Genomic DNA, 22,113 nt, shown 5'->3' with positions numbered 1-22,113 from the left:
TTAATAATAACAAGTTTAAAATGCAGTTAAACATGCGCTTATAAAGAATTAGAAAACTGTTATTTATAATCATATTAATTATGTTTAATTTTTCCTGATTTCATGGATTATCACACTATTTTTCCAAATCGATAGCACGGGCTGTAAAATAAACTTAAAAAAATTACTGGCATATTTAAGTCATACAACGTGTTTGGAAATGTAGTTAACACAGATAATGCAAATATTTGTATATTTAATTGGAAGAAAATGCAAAGGACAAAGGGGAATGTGAACATAATTAAAAGTTAATTTATTCAGCAAAACATATTGAACAGTAAAGGCAGATAGCATGACATAAGTAAATACATATATAACTGTAATCAACAAAAGTAAAATCTAAAACCAACAATTAAAGAAGTCTGTACAATACATAATTGTCAATCTAAATAACTTTATATTCTTAAGGACAGAACACATGGTGACTGTTAAATAATACAATGAAAATGTAAAACCTTCCCTCCTTAATTGCACCCTGCTGTTCTTTTTACTGTGCACAACAATTACACAAAAATATTATAGAACATAACCACACAAAAAAATCATGTATGTACATGTTATTCATTTTTAAGATATATATCAAGAAAACAACAATACACTGATTATATGCGATTGAAAAGGAAAAATAATTATCAACAATAGATGATAGCGCATATTAAATTGTATTGCAACACAATATATAATCCCGCAAGAATTATGCATTGAAACAAAACACTAAATAATAGATCCATGCTCTCAAAGTTAATTATAAATGTACCTTTTCAAACATATTCATTATTTGACATTAGTAGGCACGACAATATTAAATCATCCATGTGAATTATGTGATGAAACGTAATACTGAATACAAGTTTGGGGTGGCCAAGAATTCATGTTGAAAGTACATGTTCCAAAATGTTTGTACTGAAACTTGTGAAAAAACACCTATTTTACTCTTAACACAAGGATGTTATTGCAAAAACGTTGTCCCACAATGAAGGATGCTGTTCTCCTATTGTAGAAGACTGAGAGTGGGTGATTAAGTCCATCCCTCTTGGTAGCAAGAGTTGCCAGCTTCTTCTTGCCTTCCCCATCCAGCTGAATGATAGTGCTGGATGACACTCCACAGACCAGAACCTGTCCCAGAGCAGTCACATGTATACACCATGGGTGTTGTAGGTCTGGGTCTGTGAAGGTTTGGAGAACTGTGCCATCTCTGGCCTAGGTGAGGACCTTGCTATGGGAACTGTTGGTGATAAATATCTTGTCACCTGAAGGACTCACTGCACACTTAAATACTGTAAAGAGAGTAGGATCATTGTAGTTAGTTATTAACAGAATCAAGATGTGATTATAAAGACACTCTTACTTTTATTCACCCCAGCTATTTGTGTTCATTAATAAAGCATGATTTTTCTTAAAATGAATAATGTATTCAAGGATGATTATATTATGCTGAAACCCTATGGAATGAACAGCACTTACATACACTAAATAAGTACTTTTACTCACTTACTGTAAAACCATTACATTTCGTGTGGTACGATTTTGTGTGGATTTTGTTGGTCCGCTGAACCACGAATTCAAGTACCAACGATTATTTATACATTTTTAGCTCGACTATTTTATATGAAATATATATAGTGGAGCTATCCTACTCACCCCGGCGTTAGCGTTAGCGTGAGCGTGCAAATTTTAAAGTTTGCGTACCACCCCAAATATTTCTTATATCCCTTGACATATTGCTTTCATATTTTTCATACTTCTTTACCAACATGACCCCAACCTATAAACAAGAGCAGACAACTGTATCAAGCATTTTGTAAGAATTATGGCCCTTTTTCCACTTAGAATATGCATATTATTGATAACTCTATGTTAAAGTTTGCGTACCACCTCAAATATTTTCAATGTCCCTTGACATATTGCTTTCATATCTTGCAAACTTCTTTACCAACATGACCCCAATCTATAAACAAGAGCAGACAACTGTATCATGCATTTTGTAAGAATTATGGCCCTTTTTCCATTTAGAATATGCATAGAATTGATAAATCTTTGTTAAAGTTTGCTTTCATAATTTGCAAACTTCTTTATCAGCATGACCCCAATCTATAAACAAGAGCAGACAACTGTATCAAGCATTTTTTAAGAATTATGGCCCTTGTTTGTCTTAGTAACTGAATATTTTGTTAAATTTTGTGTTTAGATCCACTTGACTTCTTAAGTATCAAAGCTATTGCTTTTAAACTTCAAATATTTTCTTCCTATCATAAGGGTCCTGTACCTGGCAAGTTCAATTTGACCTTGACTATTGAATGACCTTGACTCTCAAGGTCAAATTAATAAATTTTGCTTAAATTGCCATAACTTCTTTATTTATGATCAGATTTGATTCATACTTTGACAAAACAACACTTACCTGACATGCCACAATGGACTCCACCCAAAGCATCCCCCACGTTCCACCCCAGAACCCCCCCCCAATTTAAAAAAAAATTTTTTTTATATATTTTTTGTCTTATTTTTGAAAGATCATCTATTAAATGACCACACACCCACATTATATCCCCCCTCTCCATGATGGCTTACGTTATACTGTCAAGCACTCGAATAGTCGAGAGCGCTGTCCTAGTGACAGCTCTTGTTTATACGCTTCCATTTACGGCCATTAACCATTTCTTCCACTGAATCGAAAGCGGCTTGTGTCAATAATGCTAATTAGTCGTAGACTGAGCCTTTGCAGGGTCGAGCAATCCTGCTATAGTAGGAGAACGTGTCTGAACTGTTCCAGTTTTCAACCATTTTGAAAGAGACATTGTTAGATTGAGATATGCTAGTTAATACAATATGTTGTTTTCTTGATAAGTGTTTTGGTAATAATACATTTTAATTCAAGCATGGAATTTTAACTGTACATCAACGATTGTTCTCTTTTACGTGACATCGTCAAATTAACAGTTTGCAGATTTATCACATATGTCAATTAGTGCCAATTAAAGTTAAAAGAGACATAACGTTTTCACACATGTATTTAGGGGACCTTATTACTCAATTTTTACTACTAGGGGACTGATTGTGCTGAAAATTGCAAATATTGTCAAAACAACATTGATGGCAATTAGCGAGCGGGGACCCACAAGTGTGCCGCTGTATCCCTCTTATTGACAATTATCGGCAACACTTTCAGGCTTCAGTGCACATTAACTTAAAGTCTTGCTGTCAATACAGATTAGCAGATTATGCTTCGTTATTACTCTGGTTGTTTTTATAAAAGTTTCATTATTATGACGGTCAGTCTTCCCCAAAAATTTGAAATCCTCAAAATTACGTGTCAACGAAATAGTTGTTTTTTATTAAACCACGAAATTTCATACCGACGAATTTCTATACGTTAACAGTACATAGTCTGAGCTTTCTGACATGATTATTATAGAGGAATTATTTAAAATATTTTTCTTTACCAATGAAAAAGTCATATACAGTAATGAAAAAGGCAAGAAAATACTTGAGCAAAGGAAGGACTTTAATATTAAGGAGTTTTCATTTACTTATAGTGAAATTAATATGTCAGTTATTTGCAAACATAATTGCCTGAAACTGGCAAAGGTAAAATACAAATGACTTTTGTGTTAATATGTATATATAAAGCTTAATGCTTTTGTATTATTTCATATGATATTTTCAAATGTTACCTGAATATATCCATCAAATGTTACCTGTAAACTCGTCTGATGTATCTTCATACAACTTAGTCAACAGGGCTCCTTTCATTGAATACTTGTAAAGTGCAGTGCCAGAAGTGAGATACAGGTCTTGCATAATATGAGCAATACCAATACATTCATGTTGAAACTGTAACATCCTGCCCTTAACCAGCTGCCCACCATTCACAGAGACAAACTGGACCTTATGTGTCCAATAGTCATCCACAGTAACAGCTACTTCACTTGGTGTGATTTTACACATGTCCCATGGATCACCATTTAAATCACAATGTCCCACCACCTGGTATTGATGATTGAGTAGCTTAACTTTTTTATTATCATTATCTGCAACAAGGATCTCATCATCAGAGAGAACACAAATGGCCTCGATATAGCAGTTCTTAACTGAATCACTCTGTAGGCGCACATTATACTCTGACTTCCCTTGTACAGTGAGTGCCTGGTCTGGATCAACTAACACTAATGTTTCCTTGGTACTGAGTACAATCTTCCCCAGACCTGACAATTTAGACAAGTACTGTTGAAAATCCCTGTCTGCCTGGAATGTCAGCGAGCTTTCAACCTGAAACGAGTTCTGCTTCAGATATGTTTCAGACTGCTCAATCTTTTCCATACATTTCTTACTTGTAATAAATGTGAGTTCTGCTTTGCCCTTATCAACAATGTCCTGTATTGCGTCATTGAGTTGCTTGAGTTCATTTTTGAGTTTGCTGCAATTGTCTGCATCAGTCTTGACAGATGCTTTCAGACTGGCCAACTTATCATCTAGCTCTTTCATGGTGTTTTTTTCAATGTTGTCTAGAATACTATTTATTTTTTGGCGCGTGTCATGTATTACATATAATTGTTTGTCGTATGAAGCCTGCAAAGACTGCATGTTGGTATCCCAATAATTCTGAAGTTTCTTGATTTCTTCAAGAATGCTTTGGATTTTTCTTGATAGTTGCTGCAAGTTTGGTGGAGATCCTTTTACTGATTGGGATATCAGTGTTACTTTAGCACATTGTCTAAATGGAAATTTATATTTAAATATTTGTATGTGGTTTAAATTGCCATTATGCAATAATATGTATGAACGTTTGTTAATCGTGTTTTGTTGTAGTTTTTTAATGCTATTTTCAAGTAATAAGATATGGAATGTCTTCATTTTATTACTGATTTCTATTTTTAACAGACACATTATTAATACTAGTCATCATATAAAATTTCATTTCACAAAGAAGAACTTGAAATAAATTTATCTGAATAAGGCTGTATTGAATAGTCTCTTACGAAAAAAATAAAATTAAAAGCAAATATGTGTCTGACAAACCTGTGATTTAGGAAAGCACAATTAGTGCAGCACAGCTGACTGTGGTCCTCACAAAACATTTCTAGATGTTTGTCGTCATGAAGGTCACATTTCTGAAGGAAATCCTCCACTTCCTTGGACACTGGCCACTTACTTGTGTCTCCCCTTCCGTATGTCACATGTGTCCCAAACAACGGACTATGCAGTTTAATACATTTTGCACAATAAAATTTCTGACAGTTTTCGCAGTAAAAGTCAGCCCACTGGTCAATTTTGTTCTCTAAACAGGGGAAACAACAAAAGTCAATAAATGAATCAGAGCCACTAGCCACAGTTGACTTAGAATACGTAGCCATCTTGATCACCTTAGTATAAATATTCAATAAAAATATTTATGCCTTAAATTACACATCTGCAACTGGTGTCGTCAATCAACTAATATTTTACTTTGTACCTACAATTTACAGATAAAGATTTGAGCTATCAGTACTTGGCTTCATGTGACTGAATGCATTATCAAATCATATGAGGTGTACATGTATGTTATCATATATTATTAAAGTATGTTAGGGTTAGGGTTTAGCTATACAGTCCACTAAAAAAGGTTGCCAGCTTGAATATTTCTTTAATTGGTATCTGGGACAATTTCTGTAATATACATAATTATAGTGACACACAATCTTAAATCACACTGTGTAAGTTGGGTTAAAATGTGAACTGTAAAGCCATGTCAGGACTTATTGACACAATTATTTAGTATACCGGTAATTAAAACATGCGTCGTCAGTAAAAAAATTAAGAAAGAAATACTACCTTGTCCTAAAATAACCCAAAAGTAAATTTATGTAAAAAAGTAGAGAACATATTTTGATTACTTTATTTTATGAAAGTATTGCAAAATTTCAGTTCTAATAGGTCTGGCTCTGTGCAGATGTAAAGAACTATGCTATATATCTGGTCAGTATGAAGAGCTTGTGCTGGTCTGGCCTGGTGATAAATTAACACGTGTAATTTGTCTCCCAAAAGACTCAATGCACACTTACATACTGTAAATGAGAGTAGTTTTGATATATTTTTTTATTTTTACAGAATCATTAATTTATTAATGACACTGTTTGTCTAATTCAGTATTATTAAGTATCATGTTTCTTAATTCTTTACATACAATAAAACATACTTGTTGAAATGATTGTTTTTATTCTTAAACATAATTTCAAACACATCAATAGCGTTCATTCCCTTGATACATTTACCTATGTACGTTCAGAGTTTGATGAAATTTTCATTTACTCAACTCAAAAACCAATTTACTTGTACAATAAAAAAATTAGTTTAAAAAAATACTTATGCAAAGAAAAGGCATTATTGTACAGTAGTTTTATTTAATTATAATTTTTAGAGCAACTTATAAAGTTTGCAAAACATACATTTTGACGACTCCAATACCATTGTATTAAAAAATGTACATTATGGTATATACATATGTATCAAGCAATTAATTGAAACTACACCTGGCCATGACACAGGTAATACTATGATCCATACATTGTACATCATCTTAAATAGTCATAAAGCAATATTCAAACTTCATTTTCTAGAGCTCAATTGTATTTTATCAACTGATGTTTCTTCATTCAACAAGTCTCCAATGATTGATTACTTTTAAAATGCATTGCCAGCTGTGAGTTACATGACATTGTACTTGGGCCGTATTCCAGTAGCTTCTTAGGTTAAAAAATAACTTAAGTTGAAATGTTGCGCAATATTTTTGCTTATCTCCGCCATTTTTTCTTTAAACATAAGATTTCACTTAAGTTAAATTCTGGTAGCTTCATAAACTTAATAAATTTCTTTACTCTGTGTATTTTTTCTCCTATATTTAAAATTAAGTTAACTTCCTTTAACTCTTTTTAAAGAGAATAAATAAGCGTCTCATGTTTTGTTTTTTTACATTTCAAATTTAACTTAAGAAATTTATTTAAGAAATTTCTTAACTTAAGTGAAAACTTAAGAAGCTACTGGAATAAGGCCCCAGGTCTTTCTGATAATGAGCAGTACCAAAAAATTCAAATTTCAGGGTTTTTCATGCTAATTTTTCCCACTTGTACCAGTACTTTTCCAGATTGGGCAAAAATGTGCAGTTGTTTACTAAGAGCTCTGGAATATTTTAAGGCCCACCTGTTTAACAAAATTTCTCTTGTATTCTTTCGGACCCAAAAGCCCATGCTAAAATACAGCAACAACTCCATCAAGCCCGTCCAGCTGTTCAACCATGCTGACCTAGTTTCCGTGCGAAGCAATGCTGAGGCCGCCCGCAACGCCTACAGCAGTCTGAGCAATGCCTCAGCCAACAGCACCATGCCAACGCCGTTCCGTTCTACCATGAAACCGCCACCTAGTCCCCAGCAACTTCTCAAAGCAGCCACTGGTAATGATTGATAAATTTCACCACCTTTTTATCACATGCTATACCCTGTTTCCCATGTAATACAACCATTACATATTTTTTTATATTACACATGTGTAATACAACATTTTTAAGCCTTTTCATTGGCTTAGTTTTTGTTTATTGACCAATCGCATTTTGTTATTTTGCTGCAATGTGTAAAATGACGTCACGAAATGTAAATAACATTCGGTATTTATCATTATGTTTGTGTAAATATTTATTTAATTTGCTCATTTAAAAGCATGTGATAAAAAAGATCTGACACTCATCATATCATACCATATTTGATAAAACATGTCCAGGAAATGCATTAGTTAGCTTGCCAAAGGCTCGCTTACTAACAAAATTCCTGAACGCGTTTAATAAAATATGGTACGATATGACAACTCGTGCCAGATCCTATATGTATTTTATGAACAGCCTATATGGAACGACAAAACTGCTTTTTGTTAGGAGAAACTGAGATATGTGTATGGTTAGTCAATCATGATGGGTTAACTGAAATTATGTTTGGTTAAGTTAACATTATGTTGTGTTCATTTGACATTCTGTTAGGTTAAAATGACATGATGTTGGGTTAAGTAAGCATTTTGTTGGGTTAAGGTTACATTATGATAGGTTAAATGAATTTATGATGGGTCAAGTTAAGTTTGCTTTTTATTTACAACAAAAATAATTGTTTGAAAACCTTCAATTGATAATTTATGGCAGTCATTTGGGAAAGATAAATGTAATTTTTGACATTTGGAATGGGGCTGAATAAAGGCCCCAAATTTGCCCCAAAACTCCACTGGGATTGAACCCATGACCCTACGTTAGCGTTACCGATCGCCAAAATCGCCATTGGCGATTTTAATTCCTAGCTGGCGATTAAAAATAAGATTTTCATGAAATTGGCGATTTAAAAAAAAGACCCTATGCTTTACAAATGCACACTCTAAATGCCTGTTTTCAGGCCGTTTAAATTGCCAGAAACATTGCTGAGATTACACAGATAACACCCTTACCGGAAAGGCCCCAGGGGATAGTGACGACCGCCTAGGTAAATAATCCACATGGCTAATGTCTTAATTGGTCACGCTTTACACTGCGACCAGACTTTTCGAACATTATAGGGTTGCTTGGCGATTTACGTGATAACTGAATCACTGAAGCGTGCCGTGTAATGACCTATGCTATAGATGTTGAGATTCAACGTTATCGAATCGACCAGTACGGAATTGTCATTTAATCAGATGGGCAGAGTTATGGCATTGACATAGCCACTATAAACTAATTTCCCAAGAAACAACGATTTTGATTGGCTAAACAAGTAGATAAGAGTAACTTCCCTTTACGGTCACTATGCGACTTGAAAGACCGATTTAGAAAGTGAGTTGCAGATTCCGGGAAAAATTGATGCTGCAAGCGAAAATAGAAAGTCGAAGCAACAGAAATTAACACAATACTTTAGAAAAGAAAGCGGACAGAATAATGTAAACTCAGGAAATGACCAAACGTTAGGTTCGCGATCGGAGGACGTCTAAAATAGTGCAGACGTGAATGCAGAATCGGAAACGTTTACTTGTCAAGTCTCACGGTTTTTGACATGCAATGACGGTCTCATGCTGACTTAGTAATTTCTCACGCATTTCTTCTAAAACAAAAAAAAAAGAAAAAAGTAATGTTTGGATTTTATAAAATGTGGTATAATTACTACCGAGACAGGCGGGCTGTTTTAGTGGTTTCAAACTTAAATACCACATGTACCAAAAACTGTTTAACGGTGATGTCGGTGTTAATGTATCATTATCACTTCGCCACGGGTGTCTATGTAAACAAAAAATCGACTGCAAAATGTCAGCAAGTGGCTCACCAGCAAAGAAAAAAATTCAAGCAATAAAAGGGCTAATTTCAGACAAAAGTCTTAATTTTGCTCAGGAAATAGCCCAAAAACGCACCACAGACGATCTAGGATCCAAGGGGGGGGGGGGGCATGCCCCCGATCTCCAATAGATTTTGAGACTAAGTTTTTTTCCTTAGCGCCAACCTAGCATGACCCCTCAGTATCAAGGCGTATGCCATCAGGGCCCTCAATCTGTCAAATCCACGGCTTAAATTCGGCCGCATTCCCCCCTGAAAAGTATACTTTTTTCCCCTTTTCGGGGGAAAAATCCCCCCTAAAAAAAAAAATAAAAAAAAAATTTTTTTTTTATAGATAGATGTCTCCTCATGATTATTATATCTAAATTCTATTTTAATTTAATCTTTTCAAACATACTTAATTATGAAATAAGCAATGAATATAGTGCAAACATGTACAAATGTAATAATAAGAGAGTAAGTAAAAAATCCCCCAAAAAGGGAAACGCCGTGAAAATTCCCCCTGCTATAGGTAGTGACCCGCTTCCCCTTAAATGGATTGAGGGCCCTGGCCATATCAATTACAGCACTTGGAGGTCAAGATAGATAGACCCTCTCAATCCATGGAGGAAATCTTTTTGTAGCACCTGCTTAAATGATCCACTGGTATAATAAATTTTCAGCGCTTTCCTATTATAAAGGCATATTTAGCCACTGCTATTATTCTCACATTAAAATATGCCACCATGTTATTTCAGCGGCTTTTTTAACAGATGTAAGACAGGTCCTTGTAATCCAAGCATGATAGGGCTTGCAAGCCTAGTCATAAGCATTTGCGCAAATCTGCTGGTGGTCATAATATATACAGTCGATATGTTAGTGGCTTTGTTGTTTGACAAATTTGTACGCACATTTTCATTGTTATGCACACCCCCGCAATCTTGCAGCTTGACTGAATTAAATTTAGCTGTCTACTTTTACTTCATAACTTGATTGGCTTTGTTTTTTTATTTGATTGTTTTTGTTAATAACAATTATTCTTGAACCACATAAACAACCAGAAAACTTGAAGTCAAATTTTATTTCTTTCATAAATGATAAAATGGTAAAAATGGTAAAAATGGTAAAAATGATTGTTAACAATGCGGGGAATCACATGGTCAGATTTTAGAAAAAATGGCCGCAGATGCCTCGATTCGATGGAGAAATTGAGTCTTCAAACAGGTACTTCTACCTTATTGCTTACTTGTTTTTAATCGGATAACGCCTATCATAGGACCAGCCGGAAGCGGTTTCAGCGAGTATCAACCGTTTTCTGCTGGTTGGTCTGAGTGTGTGGATAACTCATGGAATATTTGGCGATTTCCTGACGATTTCTTCATCGAATCGAGGCATAGCGGCCTTTTTTCCTCAAATCTGACCACGTGATTCCTCGCATTAGTTAAAGCCTTTCCAGAAATAACAAAAATGTTTGTATGGTTGCATAGTGGATATGGTGTTGGCCTAGTGAGCGAGAGGTCACGGGTTTGATACTCACTGTGGGAGCGTTCTTAAGATCTCGCCCATAGACATCAAGTATTGGTTCTACGCAGGAAACAGACTGGAGAGCGTTTCAGTACGCTATAGGTTTTCCATGCAATCCAGCTTAAATAAAATGGTTAAAACTGTTATTAAAACCTTTTGAAATGTAACCAGTATCTGATGTTATTCCAGGTACTAACATTTCGTCCACCTCAAGTGGAAATGCTGCCCCAAAATCTGCCACAACGAAGGGTCACAGCAACCCAAACGCCCGCCCGCTGAGTGCCAAAGACATTGCGAGTGACCTTCAATCACAGCAGCAGAAGATCAAGAAGACCAACAGTGTATCTCAGATGCAATCGGGTCCCAATGCCATGTTTAATATCGGACCAGACGGAACGCCAGTATTTGGTTATCCAATGAACGCGTTCATGCGTCCCCAGAGTGCCTTGCGAAAGGAGACTCCTGCACAGACCTCCGTAGCGAAATCTACAACAACGAAAAAAACTAGCGAGGAAACGACAGCATCGAAAACTGGAGCGACGAAATCTACCGCCACCGCGAGTCCTAGAAAAGAAATTCCGCCGACAAAGCTAGAACGGGAAACTGACCTTAGTCTGAATGGTCAGTCAAATAATAAAGAAAATAGTGGACTGAAGAATCAGTTCGGACCGGCGTCAAAAGTAATACCTGCTTCGAGTAGTTCACAGTTGTTAAATCAGAGTGTTAATAGCCCCTCTTCTAGTCCTGTAAAGGTGTCTGCAGCCTCACAGACTCAAAATAGCACCCTTGCAAAGAATGTGGACTCAAGCTTGAGCTCCATTCCCTTTACTCAAGAAGTGGGCTCGGAAAATAGTTCAAAGGCTGTTGCGTACGCTAAACCAGTCTCTTCGCTGCCGCGTCCGGGTTCTGCCGTGAAATATGTTACGCCAGATTCGCAGATGCCAGTTCGGAACCTGAATTACACTCCCACTAAACCGTACCACGAAGTGGCGAATCCAAAACCTGTAATTTCAGCCACAACCAAAACTCAACAGACTAGCGAGTCTATAATAACCGTGAAAGCAGAGCCGCCGAAAGGCGTAACTTATATGGCTCCCTCTGTAATAAATAAGCCAAATAAGGCAAACAAGGCTGCCTTAAGCCAGAGCAGCGGCTCAAATAGTTCCAAACTGTCCAGTGACAGTTCTTCATCGGGAACAATGTACTATAGCAAGAAGTCGAAAGCGGATATTATGATTCACGAACAACGCCCACCAGCCATTGGTGCGCCTTCCAAACCCCCTCGAGGAGCTGAAAAGGGGTCAGCCACAAATTTTACGTCTGGGTCAGAATTAGATGAAGCAGCAGATGATGAGTCCGAAATTCCATCAGGGTAAGAAGTGACCGAGTCCTTGCTGTGTCCTTACATTAAAAACTTGATGGTCAGTTTTATGTAATTAATGGACTTGATGGTCAGTTTTACATTCTTTATGCTCTTGATGGTCTGTTTTACATACTTAATAGACGTGATGGTCAGTTTTACATCCTTTCGTATGGACTTGATGGTCAGTTTTACATTCTTTATGCTCTTGATGGTCTGTTTTACATACTTTATAGACGTGATGGTCAGTTTTACATCCTTTCGTATGGACTTGATGGTCAGTTTTGCATACTTCATGCACTTGATGGTCAGTTGTATAGACTTCATGGACTTGATGGTTAAAGTTTTCCATACTTTATGTACTTGATGTTTATTTAACATACTTGATGGACTTGATGGTTGTTTTCCATTCTTTATGGACTTGATGGTGGCTTTTATTTACTTTATGGACTTGGTGGTCCGTTTTACGTAATTTATGGACTTGATGGTCAGTTTTATTTACTTTATTTACTTTGTGGTCTATTTTATGTAATTTTTGGACTTGATGGGCAGTTTCACATACTTAATGGACATGATGGTCCTGGAAAAATGATTTTAATACAAAGACTATAGATAGAAAATTACAAAAATGCATTTAGAACAAAAATATTATGTTATGTGCTAAACAATCACCACCATGATGACCATTCCAAGTTTAACCCTCTACCATTTAGACCTTTCTAACTAGTTTCAAGTTTTTAAGGCTTCATTTCCAAACCTTAGATACTGATGAGCAGCAAACAGCATAAAACCTAAACAGACTGCGAGTTACTCCCAGGCTTTTCTGGTTTTATGCTGTTTGCACTTAGCCATTTTCACTTTGCTTCTAAGTGGGAAAGGGTTAACCTGTCTTAATCCGATCAATGGCTATATTGTACAGGGAGAGGATGCCAGGTGATGGGGAGGCCAGCCTACTTGGGGATGAAAATGAGGACGAGGACTTCCCAGAAGATTGTGAAGATGACATCGTGGACAATCTGGATGATGACTTCGTTGGAGGATCCGACGGTATGAGTATTATTATTCAAGCTCTTTTTACATAAATCTGATTAGTAGTATTATTTTAGGATCAAGAGATCAAAGTTGAAGGTCACTTGAACATGCAATATTAAAAATATTTCAACAATTGCACACAGTGATTAATTGTCTGTAAGTCAGGGGCATACATGTTTCACAAACTCAAGCTTCTTTTAATAAATCTAATTGTACCTATTAATGCTCTGTAAGACAGCAGGCTGAATCTAATTGTAATTGTTTATGTTGGATTAGAAAGCAGGCTGAGTTTTTATCATAAAACTTCTTCAGTATATTTTTGTTTTGGACAATATTCTGACTCCACTTTGAGTGTATTTTGTATGCTCCCTTTCGAAGAAAAGGGGGCATATAGTGATCGGACTGTCCGTCTGTCTGTCCGTCCGTCTTTCCGTCACACTTTGCGTTTAGGTTTCGAAAAATGCTCATAACTTCCATGTCCCTTGAGATATAACCTTCATATTTAATATGCATGTGTATATTGACAAGACCTTTCCATACGCACACAATTTTTCACTCCTGTGACCTTTACCTTGAAGTTAGGGTCCGCGTTTAGGTTTCGAAATCTGCGTTTAGGTTTCGAAAAATGCTCATAACTTCTATGTCCCTTGAGATAAAGCCTTCATATTTGGTATGCATGTGTATATGGACAAGGCCTTTCCATACGCACAGAAGTTTTGACCCCTGTGACCTTGACCTTGAACTTGGGGTCCGCGTTTAGGTCTCAAAATCTGCGTTTAGGTTTCGATAAATGCTCGTAAATTCTATGTCCCTTGAGATATAACCTTCATATTTGTTATGCATGTTTATATGGACAAGGCCTTTCCATACGCACACAAATTTGGACCACTGTGACCTTGACCTTGATCTTAGGGTCCGCGTTTAGGTTTCGAAAAATGCTAAAACTTCTATCAAAGCGTTTATAGGGGGCATATGTCATCCTATGGTGACAGCTCTTGTTTCACTTTAAATTTCAATATGAATAAATTCTCACTTTGTTTTGCAGGAAAAAATGTTGAAGCTTTGGTAAAGATATCTCAAAACATTAGCAAAGCTTAATGGCAGCATGTGTTAACTCTTTACCACCCAGATGCACACTTTTACGCAATTCTTATCCCATAAAAATAAATTTAACACCTTTAATACAGTACCTGGTTCAAGTTTTTAAAGTTTTGATTGCCAAACCTAAAATACTGATGAGCAGCAAACAGCATAGGACCTGAACAGACAGCGCACTACTCGCAGTCTGTTCTGGTTTTATGCTAGTTGCATATAGCCATTTTCACTTTCTATGTGAGCATGACAGCTGGGGTAAACACTTTCCCACTAAGAGGCAAAGTGAAAATTGCTATGTGACAACAGCATAAAACCAGAACATGCTGCAAGTAACTCGCAGTCTGTTCAGGTTTTATGCTGTTTACTGCTCATCAGTATCTATGAGTTAGAAATGAAGCCTTTAAAACTTGAATCTAGTAAGAAAGGTCTTTAATGAAATTTAACTTTCTTAGGGACTACAAACACATCAAAATACGTATCTAAGTGTTAAAGGGTTAACAAACACCTGATTTCCAGGCGAGTCCGATGGGTATTCCTTCACTAGCAGTAGCATGTCACGCCCCTCAACCTCAACACAACGCCTAAAGTCACGACCCGTGAGCGCTGTAGAAAGTGAGGTCATCAGCGTCAGTCGATCTCAGACCGCCTCGCCCGATAGGAGCATCAAGCCTCCAATGACCAAGAGTTTGTTTCCAAACATTCCGCCAGTCGTGACTTTCGTTGCTGAGGGCGACAAAGGTATTGCTAGATTATTAAATGATTTATGTAGAATATGTTATGTGGCTTAACCTGTAGGTCTCTAAAACTTAAATATATCCATGACTTTTGCAGACTGGTTTTCTTATTTGCATTCCTATTGAATGAATTTAGCACAAGCCTAAAATCTCTGTACTGGTAAATTTTAAACCAGTCTTGCTTAGATTCTCATTTTCATATAAGTTTGCTTGAAACATTTTTGTGGTCTTGAGTAATAATATATGAATTTGAACTTTTTCATGCGAACCGTTTATTTTGATGACTTGATTTCAGTTGAGCAACTACCATGGGAAGTGAGAAAATACCTTAAATGGCGTATAACCTCCATAACTCCGAATGTTGTGAAACACTGCCTTGCGCGATCAGGATTTCGGATCACGAAACGCAACCATGACTGGCTGGGCTGCTGGGGAAAGCACATGAAATCTCAGGGATTCAAGGCTTTAAGAGAGTATCAGAAGGTTGGTGTTTTTTTTACTATTCTCGGAATGGGGCCGTGGGGCTTTGGATTGTCAAAAATCGCTTCACTTTAACTCAAATTGTGTAGTCCATCCCTCCACCTGTCACAAACAAAATTATGTGGGGAGGAATATAAATTCAACATATTTGCTTGTTAATCTAGTATGTGCTTTTAAACGTTTTACCGTATTGCCTCTTTTTTTTAGCTGAACCATTACCCAGGGTCATTCCAAATCGGCCGCAAAGATAGACTGTGGCGTAACCTCTCAAAGATGCAGGTCCACTTCGGGAAGAAGGAGTTTGGGTTTTTCCCGCAGACCTACTGCCTTCCATATGACTCAAAGCTCCTGAAACGAGCCTTTGAAGACGGAAGTACAAAGCAGAAATGGATAGTTAAACCAGTACGTTCCTATGGATTTGGCCACTCAAAATATTTTGCAAACATTGCATACTTATGATAAAACTTAAGTAATTTTTCTTCTGAAGTACAAAGCAAAAATGGATAGTCAAGCCAGTATGTTCCTATAGATTAGGCCACTACCAATGTTTTGCAAATTGTCACATACTTCTGATAAAACTTCTGTAATTTGTGTTCTGGGGTCGTACTCCAGAAGCATCTTAAGTCAAAGTTTATTCTTATCCTTAAATTGGGAAATTTTCTTAAGTGTTTCATATTGAAATATATTTGCATCAAGATATACATTTGAATAACATCATTATGCCAATGTTATTTTAGGAATGCCAAAAAAAATGAGTTTTCTTTTTAAGTAAATAAATACAAGACATTGTAATTTTTAACTTAAGTGAAATTATTTAAGAAATTACTTAAGATGTTTCTGGAATACCACCCCTGAAGTACAAAGAAGAAATGGATAGTCAAAACAGTACGACATACACAGAATTCTCTGCTTCTATGATTCTAATAGGATCATCCATTCCCATAAATATGGCCTCCACCCTTTCCTATAGGTTTATCCATTCTTATAGATTTGACCATCTTCATTCCCTTTAGGTTCAACCTTTTCTATAGATTCAGCCACCCAGAATATTTTGCAAATGTTCGCATGTTTATACTCTCCAATCACAAACAGTGAGTTTTACATACCAACATGTTCGTTAGGCTTTGTAGATTGCGAAATGAAAAATTGTTAGGTTCAAAAGTGCTTGGTGGCTTAGAAATCTGAGAAGGCTCCAAAATTAAGACAAAAAAAAAATATATATATAATGCAAAATTACTTGTAATCAGTGGCTGTTTTCTATTTGTACCTGTTTAAACTGTCATAAATGTGAGTTTTAGCATTGAAATTGTGATGGAATGTAAGATTTTATAAATTAAGAGTTATTATATAATTTTTCATGAACAGTTTGCAATGTGACAACATTTGTTCTTTTTCATAGCCAGCATCTGCTCGAGGTATCGGAATCAAGGTTATCAGCAAACTAACCCAAGTACCAAAGAAACGGCCTGTCATAGTTCAAAGGTATGAGTCTGGTTATGAGAAAACAGGGCTTAATGCATGTGCGTATAGTGTCATCCCAGATTAGCCTGTCCACTGTGGTGCAGTCAGCGCAGGCTTATGAGGAACAACAGTGTTGACTTTTATTAAAAATTGTGATAAAGTCAGTCTTTTCTTAACGAAAATCCAGTTAAGGGGAAAATTGCAGACTGCACAGGCTAATCTGGGATGACACTTTACTAAAATGTATTAAGCCCAGTTTTCCTAGGACAAGTATTGCTTTCCTATTGTGTGCAGATTGTAGTCTAAGGAGTGTTACGGTTAATGTTTTTAAAAATTGATTTTTAAAAATGATTTATCAATTTATAATTATTTTGTATGATTTCAGGTATCTTGCCCGTCCCTACCTTATCAACGATAGCAAGTTTGACATGAGGGTCTATGTGTATGTCAGCTCGTTCGATCCGCTACGGCTCTACGTGTTTGAAGACGGACTTGCAAGATTTGCCTCAATGAAGTATGCTTAAATAATTAAAAAGAATATAAACTTTCGTACATAAAGTTGCCAGAAACTGAATCCCCAACTATAGTTACAACAAACTGAATCCCCAACTATAGTTACAACAAACTGAATCCCCAACTATAGTTACAACAAACTGAACAACCAACTTAAGTATTAAGTGTATGTGCATAAAGTGTTGTCCCAGATAAGGTTGTGTAGTCTGCACAGGCTAATTACCAGATAAGGTTGTGCAGTCTGCACAGGCTAATTACCAGATAAGGTTGTGCAGTCTGCACAGGCTAATTACCAGATAAGGTTGTGCAGTCTGCACAGGCTAATTACCAGATAAGGTTGTGCAGTCTGCACAGGCTAATTACCAGATAAGGTTGTGCAGTCTGCACAGGCTAATTAGGTACAACACTTTCCACTTTTATGGATTTTTTGTTAAAAAGAAGTCTCTTCTTAGGGAATATCAAGTTTAGGAGGAAAGTGTAGTCCCTGATAAGCCTGTGCACACTGCATAGGCTAATCTTGGATGTCACTTGAGGCACATGCATTAAGCCCCGTTTTCCCAGAAAATGGCTTATCAAGTTGAACATTTTTTCCTTCCAGGTATTCCAGTTCCATGAAACATCTCGCAAACAAGTTCATGCACCTGACAAACTACTCGGTGAACAAGAGAAATGCTGACTACCAGGCCAATGCAGACGATACTGTCTGTCAAGGGCACAAGTGGTAAGTGTCAAGGTCACAAGTGGAAAGTTTTAAGGTCACAAGTGATAAGTGTCAAGATCACAATTTTAAGTTTCAAGGTCACAAGTGATAGTTTTAAAGTCACAAATGATTTGTGTCAAGGTCTCAATATGTAAGTTTCAAGGTCAATGTTAAAGTGGTAAGTGTCAAGGTCGCAAACGGTAAGTTTCAAGGTCTCAAGTGATAAGTGTCAAGGTCACAAGTGATAGGTGTCAAGATCACAAGTTGTAAGTGTCAAGGTCACAAGTGGTAAGTGTCAAGATCACAAATGGTAATTTTCAAGGTCACGAGTGATAAGTTGCAAGATAACAATTGGTAAATTTTAAGGTCACAAGTGGTAAGTGTCAAGGTCACGAGTGGTATGTGTCAAAGTCACAAATGGGTAGTTTCAAGGTCACAATTGATAAGTGTCAAGGTCACAAGTGATAACTGTCAAGATCACAAGTTGTTAGTGTCAAGGTCACTAGTGGTAATGTTCAAGGTCACAAGTGATAAGTTTCAAGATCACAAATGCTAAGTGTCAAGGTCATAACTGGTAAGTGTCAAGGTCACTATTGGTAACTGTCATGGAGCAAATAGTCAAGGTCACAAGTGGTATGTGTCAACGTCACAATTTTTAAGAGTCAAGGTCACAAGTGGCAAGTGGTTGTAATTGTAGAGGAATGAAAATCAATCACACTCTGTGGTAAAACACTTAAAAATCCGCGTAGCCTCTTGAACGTGGAATCTCCTGTATCATGCATTATCACCTCTATTTTAACTAACCCTTCTTCATGGGATGATGGCTATAAGGTAGAGAATCCAACTTGCAGTCAATGCTATTTAATTGCGGCAATTAAATTGAAATAGAGTCTGAAGTGTGGCCAATATCATTGACATCATTTTTGCGACAACTTCTTAACCCTTTGCATGCTGGGAAATTTGTCGTCTGCTAAAATGTTGTCTGCTGAATTTCTAAAATTAGCATTTTCTTCGTTTTTTTTTTCAAATAATACTATCAGAATAGCAAACAGTTTGGATCCTGATGAGACGCCACGTTCTGTGGCATATCATCTGGATCCAAACTGTTTGCAAAAGCCTTTAAAATTTGGTTCCAGAACTGAAAGAGTTAAGAGTGGCACAATTAAGTGGTGAAAATCTTTTTTCATCAAGCAGGAACCCTGCTAATGCTAATGATTTGTTTAAATGCATAAGAACACAATGTTTTATAAGCCAAAACCAATGATTAAGTGTTGACAATTGTATTTGAGCCAGCAAGAACCTTGCTAAAGCCCTGGTGATTTGCTTGTATGCATTAGAACACTTTATTTGTTATTAGCTAAAAACAAGTGATTAATTAAAAAGTATTTCGTAATGATTTCTTTTTAATTGAATGACAGGAGTCTGAAGGCGTTGTGGAACTACATGAAGCGGCAGGGAATCAACACGAATGCTATCTGGGAGAGCATGAAGGACCTCATTATCAAGACCATTATCTGGTATGAACAGCATTTGTAAGGCCATTATCTGGCATGAACAACATTTGTTAGGCCATTATCTGGTATGAACAACATTTGTAAAGCCATTATCTGGTATGAACAATATTTCTAAGGCCATCATCTGGTATGAACAACATTTGTAAGGCCATTATCTGGTATGAACAACATTTGTAAGGCCATGATCTGGTATGAACAACATTTGTAAGGCCATTATCTCATATGAACAACATTTGCAAGGTTATTATCTCGTATGAACAACATTTGTAAGGCCATTATCTGGTATGAACAACATTTGTAAGGCCATTATCTAGTATAAACAATATTTGTAAGGCCATTATCTGGTAAAAACAATATTTGTAAGACCTTCATTTGATACCAAGGCCTTTATCTAGTATAAACAACATTTGTAAGACCTTCGTTTGGAACCGAGGCAATTAGATGGCATAAACAACATTTGTAAGACCTTCATTTGGTACCAAGGCCTTTATCTGGTACAAACAACATTTGTAAGACCTTCATTTGGAACTAAGGCCATTAGATGGTATAAACAACATTTGTAAAACCTTTATTTGGTACCAAGGCCTTTAGTTGATATAAACAACATTTGTACGACCTTCATTTGAAACCAAGGCCATTAGATGGCATAAACAACATGTGAAAGACCAAGACCATTTGGTACCAAGGTCTTTTTCTGGTATAAACAACATTTGTATGACCTTCATTTGGAACCAAGGCCTTTAGTTGGTATAAACAACATTTGTAAGACCTTCACTTGGTACAAATGCCTTTAGTTGGTGTAAACAACATTTGTAAAACAATAGTCTGGTACCAATATAGTTATATCTAGACCATTTTGTGGTACGTGCAACATTTTTAAAAGTGGACACTAAGAACACAAGTTGGACTTTATTAACATTTATCAAGACATGTTCTCGTTGTTTGCTTTTTGGTAATGAAAATACTATACATTGTGTTGCAAGGCTAAAAAAGTTCTTTGTGCATCATGTATATATTTTTTCAGATGTTAATTCAGATGATAGGAGAATGGTTAGTGAGTTGTAATGTAGCACTTTTGTATTCAGTGTAATCATCAGCATGGTGTTGTTTGTATTCAGGTGCCAACAGGGAAAGTACCAATGCTAACTTCACCATAAAATTTAAGAAAAATGTATTTAAGTCTCCTTATTTTTTTAGATGTATTCTTTTTGTAAAGAAACTTTTTTGCAAACATTAAAATTTGTCATTTGTTCAAATGAAAAATAAAAAAACAACATTTACACAAGTACTATGACAATTATTGTTTTTTTGTAATCACAAATTTCCTTAAATATAGACTGAACGAGTGAAAAAAAGATACTTTCGAACTTTGCGATTTGCTTTTTAATCACATATAACCACTCTCCTGTGTAAAGCTTCAATTAGAATTTAATTAAAATAGTCTCTATATAGATATTATTTTGAGTAAATGTCAGTGCATTTTAAATAATAGAAAAAAATGAATATTTTAAGACACACAATATGTCCCCAGCGTACTTTTTGTTTTCGTAGTTGTAACAAACATTGTATTTAATTTCACATGTGCATGTTGTTTCTACACCGATAATATTTGTCAATTAATCTTGTTGTGTCGTTTTCACCAGGTGTATGTCCTATATCAAACATAAATATACCCACCGTTATAATGTCATTTAAACATTGTACTTATTTGCTACTAATGTACATTAAGGTCCCATTGGCCACCATGTATTGGTCCATTAAAATCAAATGATATTTTTGGCTGTTAAAATTAAATGATATTTTTGGCTAATACTGGGGCAGCTGAAGTTTATCGGACTTACTTTAGCTCTAAAATTTAATGTTTTCCTGGGAAAGGTCACCGGGGCATGTCCATTGATACATGCAGAAACACTTGTTAACCCTTTTCCACTTAGATACGTATTGTGACGCTTTTGTAGTCCCTTAGAAAGTTAAATTTATTTAAAAAAACTTTCTTACTAGATTCAAGTTTAAAAGGTTTCATTTCAAACCTTTACATGTAGATACTGATGAGCAGCAAACAGCATAAAACCTGAACAGACTGCAAGTTACTCGCAGGCTGTTCTGGTTTTATGCTGTTTGCACATAGACATATTCACTTTGCGTCTGAGTGGTAAAGGGTTATTCTACCACGGCACGTGACTTGTTTTCTATATACAAAGAAGGAAAAATACTGTTGGTTATTACCCCAATATACCAACGGTTTTTCAAAGTGACGTCACTTTGTTTGTCCGCGCACTGTTTATGAATGAAGACGACGTCAATTGATTTTAATTGTTGTGGTGACGTCACATTTTTGCGGAAAAGTGGAGGACGTTCGGTTAATATAATTC

General features: G+C 36.1%; 2 protein-coding genes across 4 annotated transcripts in view; one reads left to right on the top strand and one right to left on the bottom strand.

Moving 5' to 3' along the window:
* Positions 1-22,113, top strand: part of LOC127854541 (tubulin monoglutamylase TTLL4-like) — a 724,238-nt gene that overhangs the window by 197,552 nt on the left and 504,573 nt on the right. The window contains exon 4 of the mRNA XM_052389605.1: positions 11,042-12,224. Within this exon, the coding sequence (XP_052245565.1) occupies positions 11,042-12,224 (1,183 nt within the window). The remainder of the gene's footprint in view (positions 1-11,041; positions 12,225-22,113) is intronic.
* Positions 1-22,113, bottom strand: part of LOC127855724 (uncharacterized) — a 663,610-nt gene that overhangs the window by 178,719 nt on the left and 462,778 nt on the right. Inside the window, exon 4 of one of the 3 annotated variants that reach the window (XM_052391516.1) lies at positions 922-963. The gene's annotated coding sequence lies outside the window, so the exon portion shown is untranslated. Of the gene's footprint in view, positions 1-445; positions 964-22,113 lie in introns of those variants that run through there. The other 2 variants (XM_052391515.1, XR_008037660.1) reach the window with 2 other exon arrangements.

This window comes from Dreissena polymorpha, chromosome 13 (genome assembly GCF_020536995.1).
Source record: "Dreissena polymorpha isolate Duluth1 chromosome 13, UMN_Dpol_1.0, whole genome shotgun sequence".
Lineage (NCBI taxonomy): Eukaryota > Metazoa > Mollusca > Bivalvia > Myida > Dreissenidae > Dreissena > Dreissena polymorpha.
The sequence above is the reverse complement of the archived record's forward strand: the minus strand, read 5'-3'. Positions and strand labels throughout refer to the sequence as shown.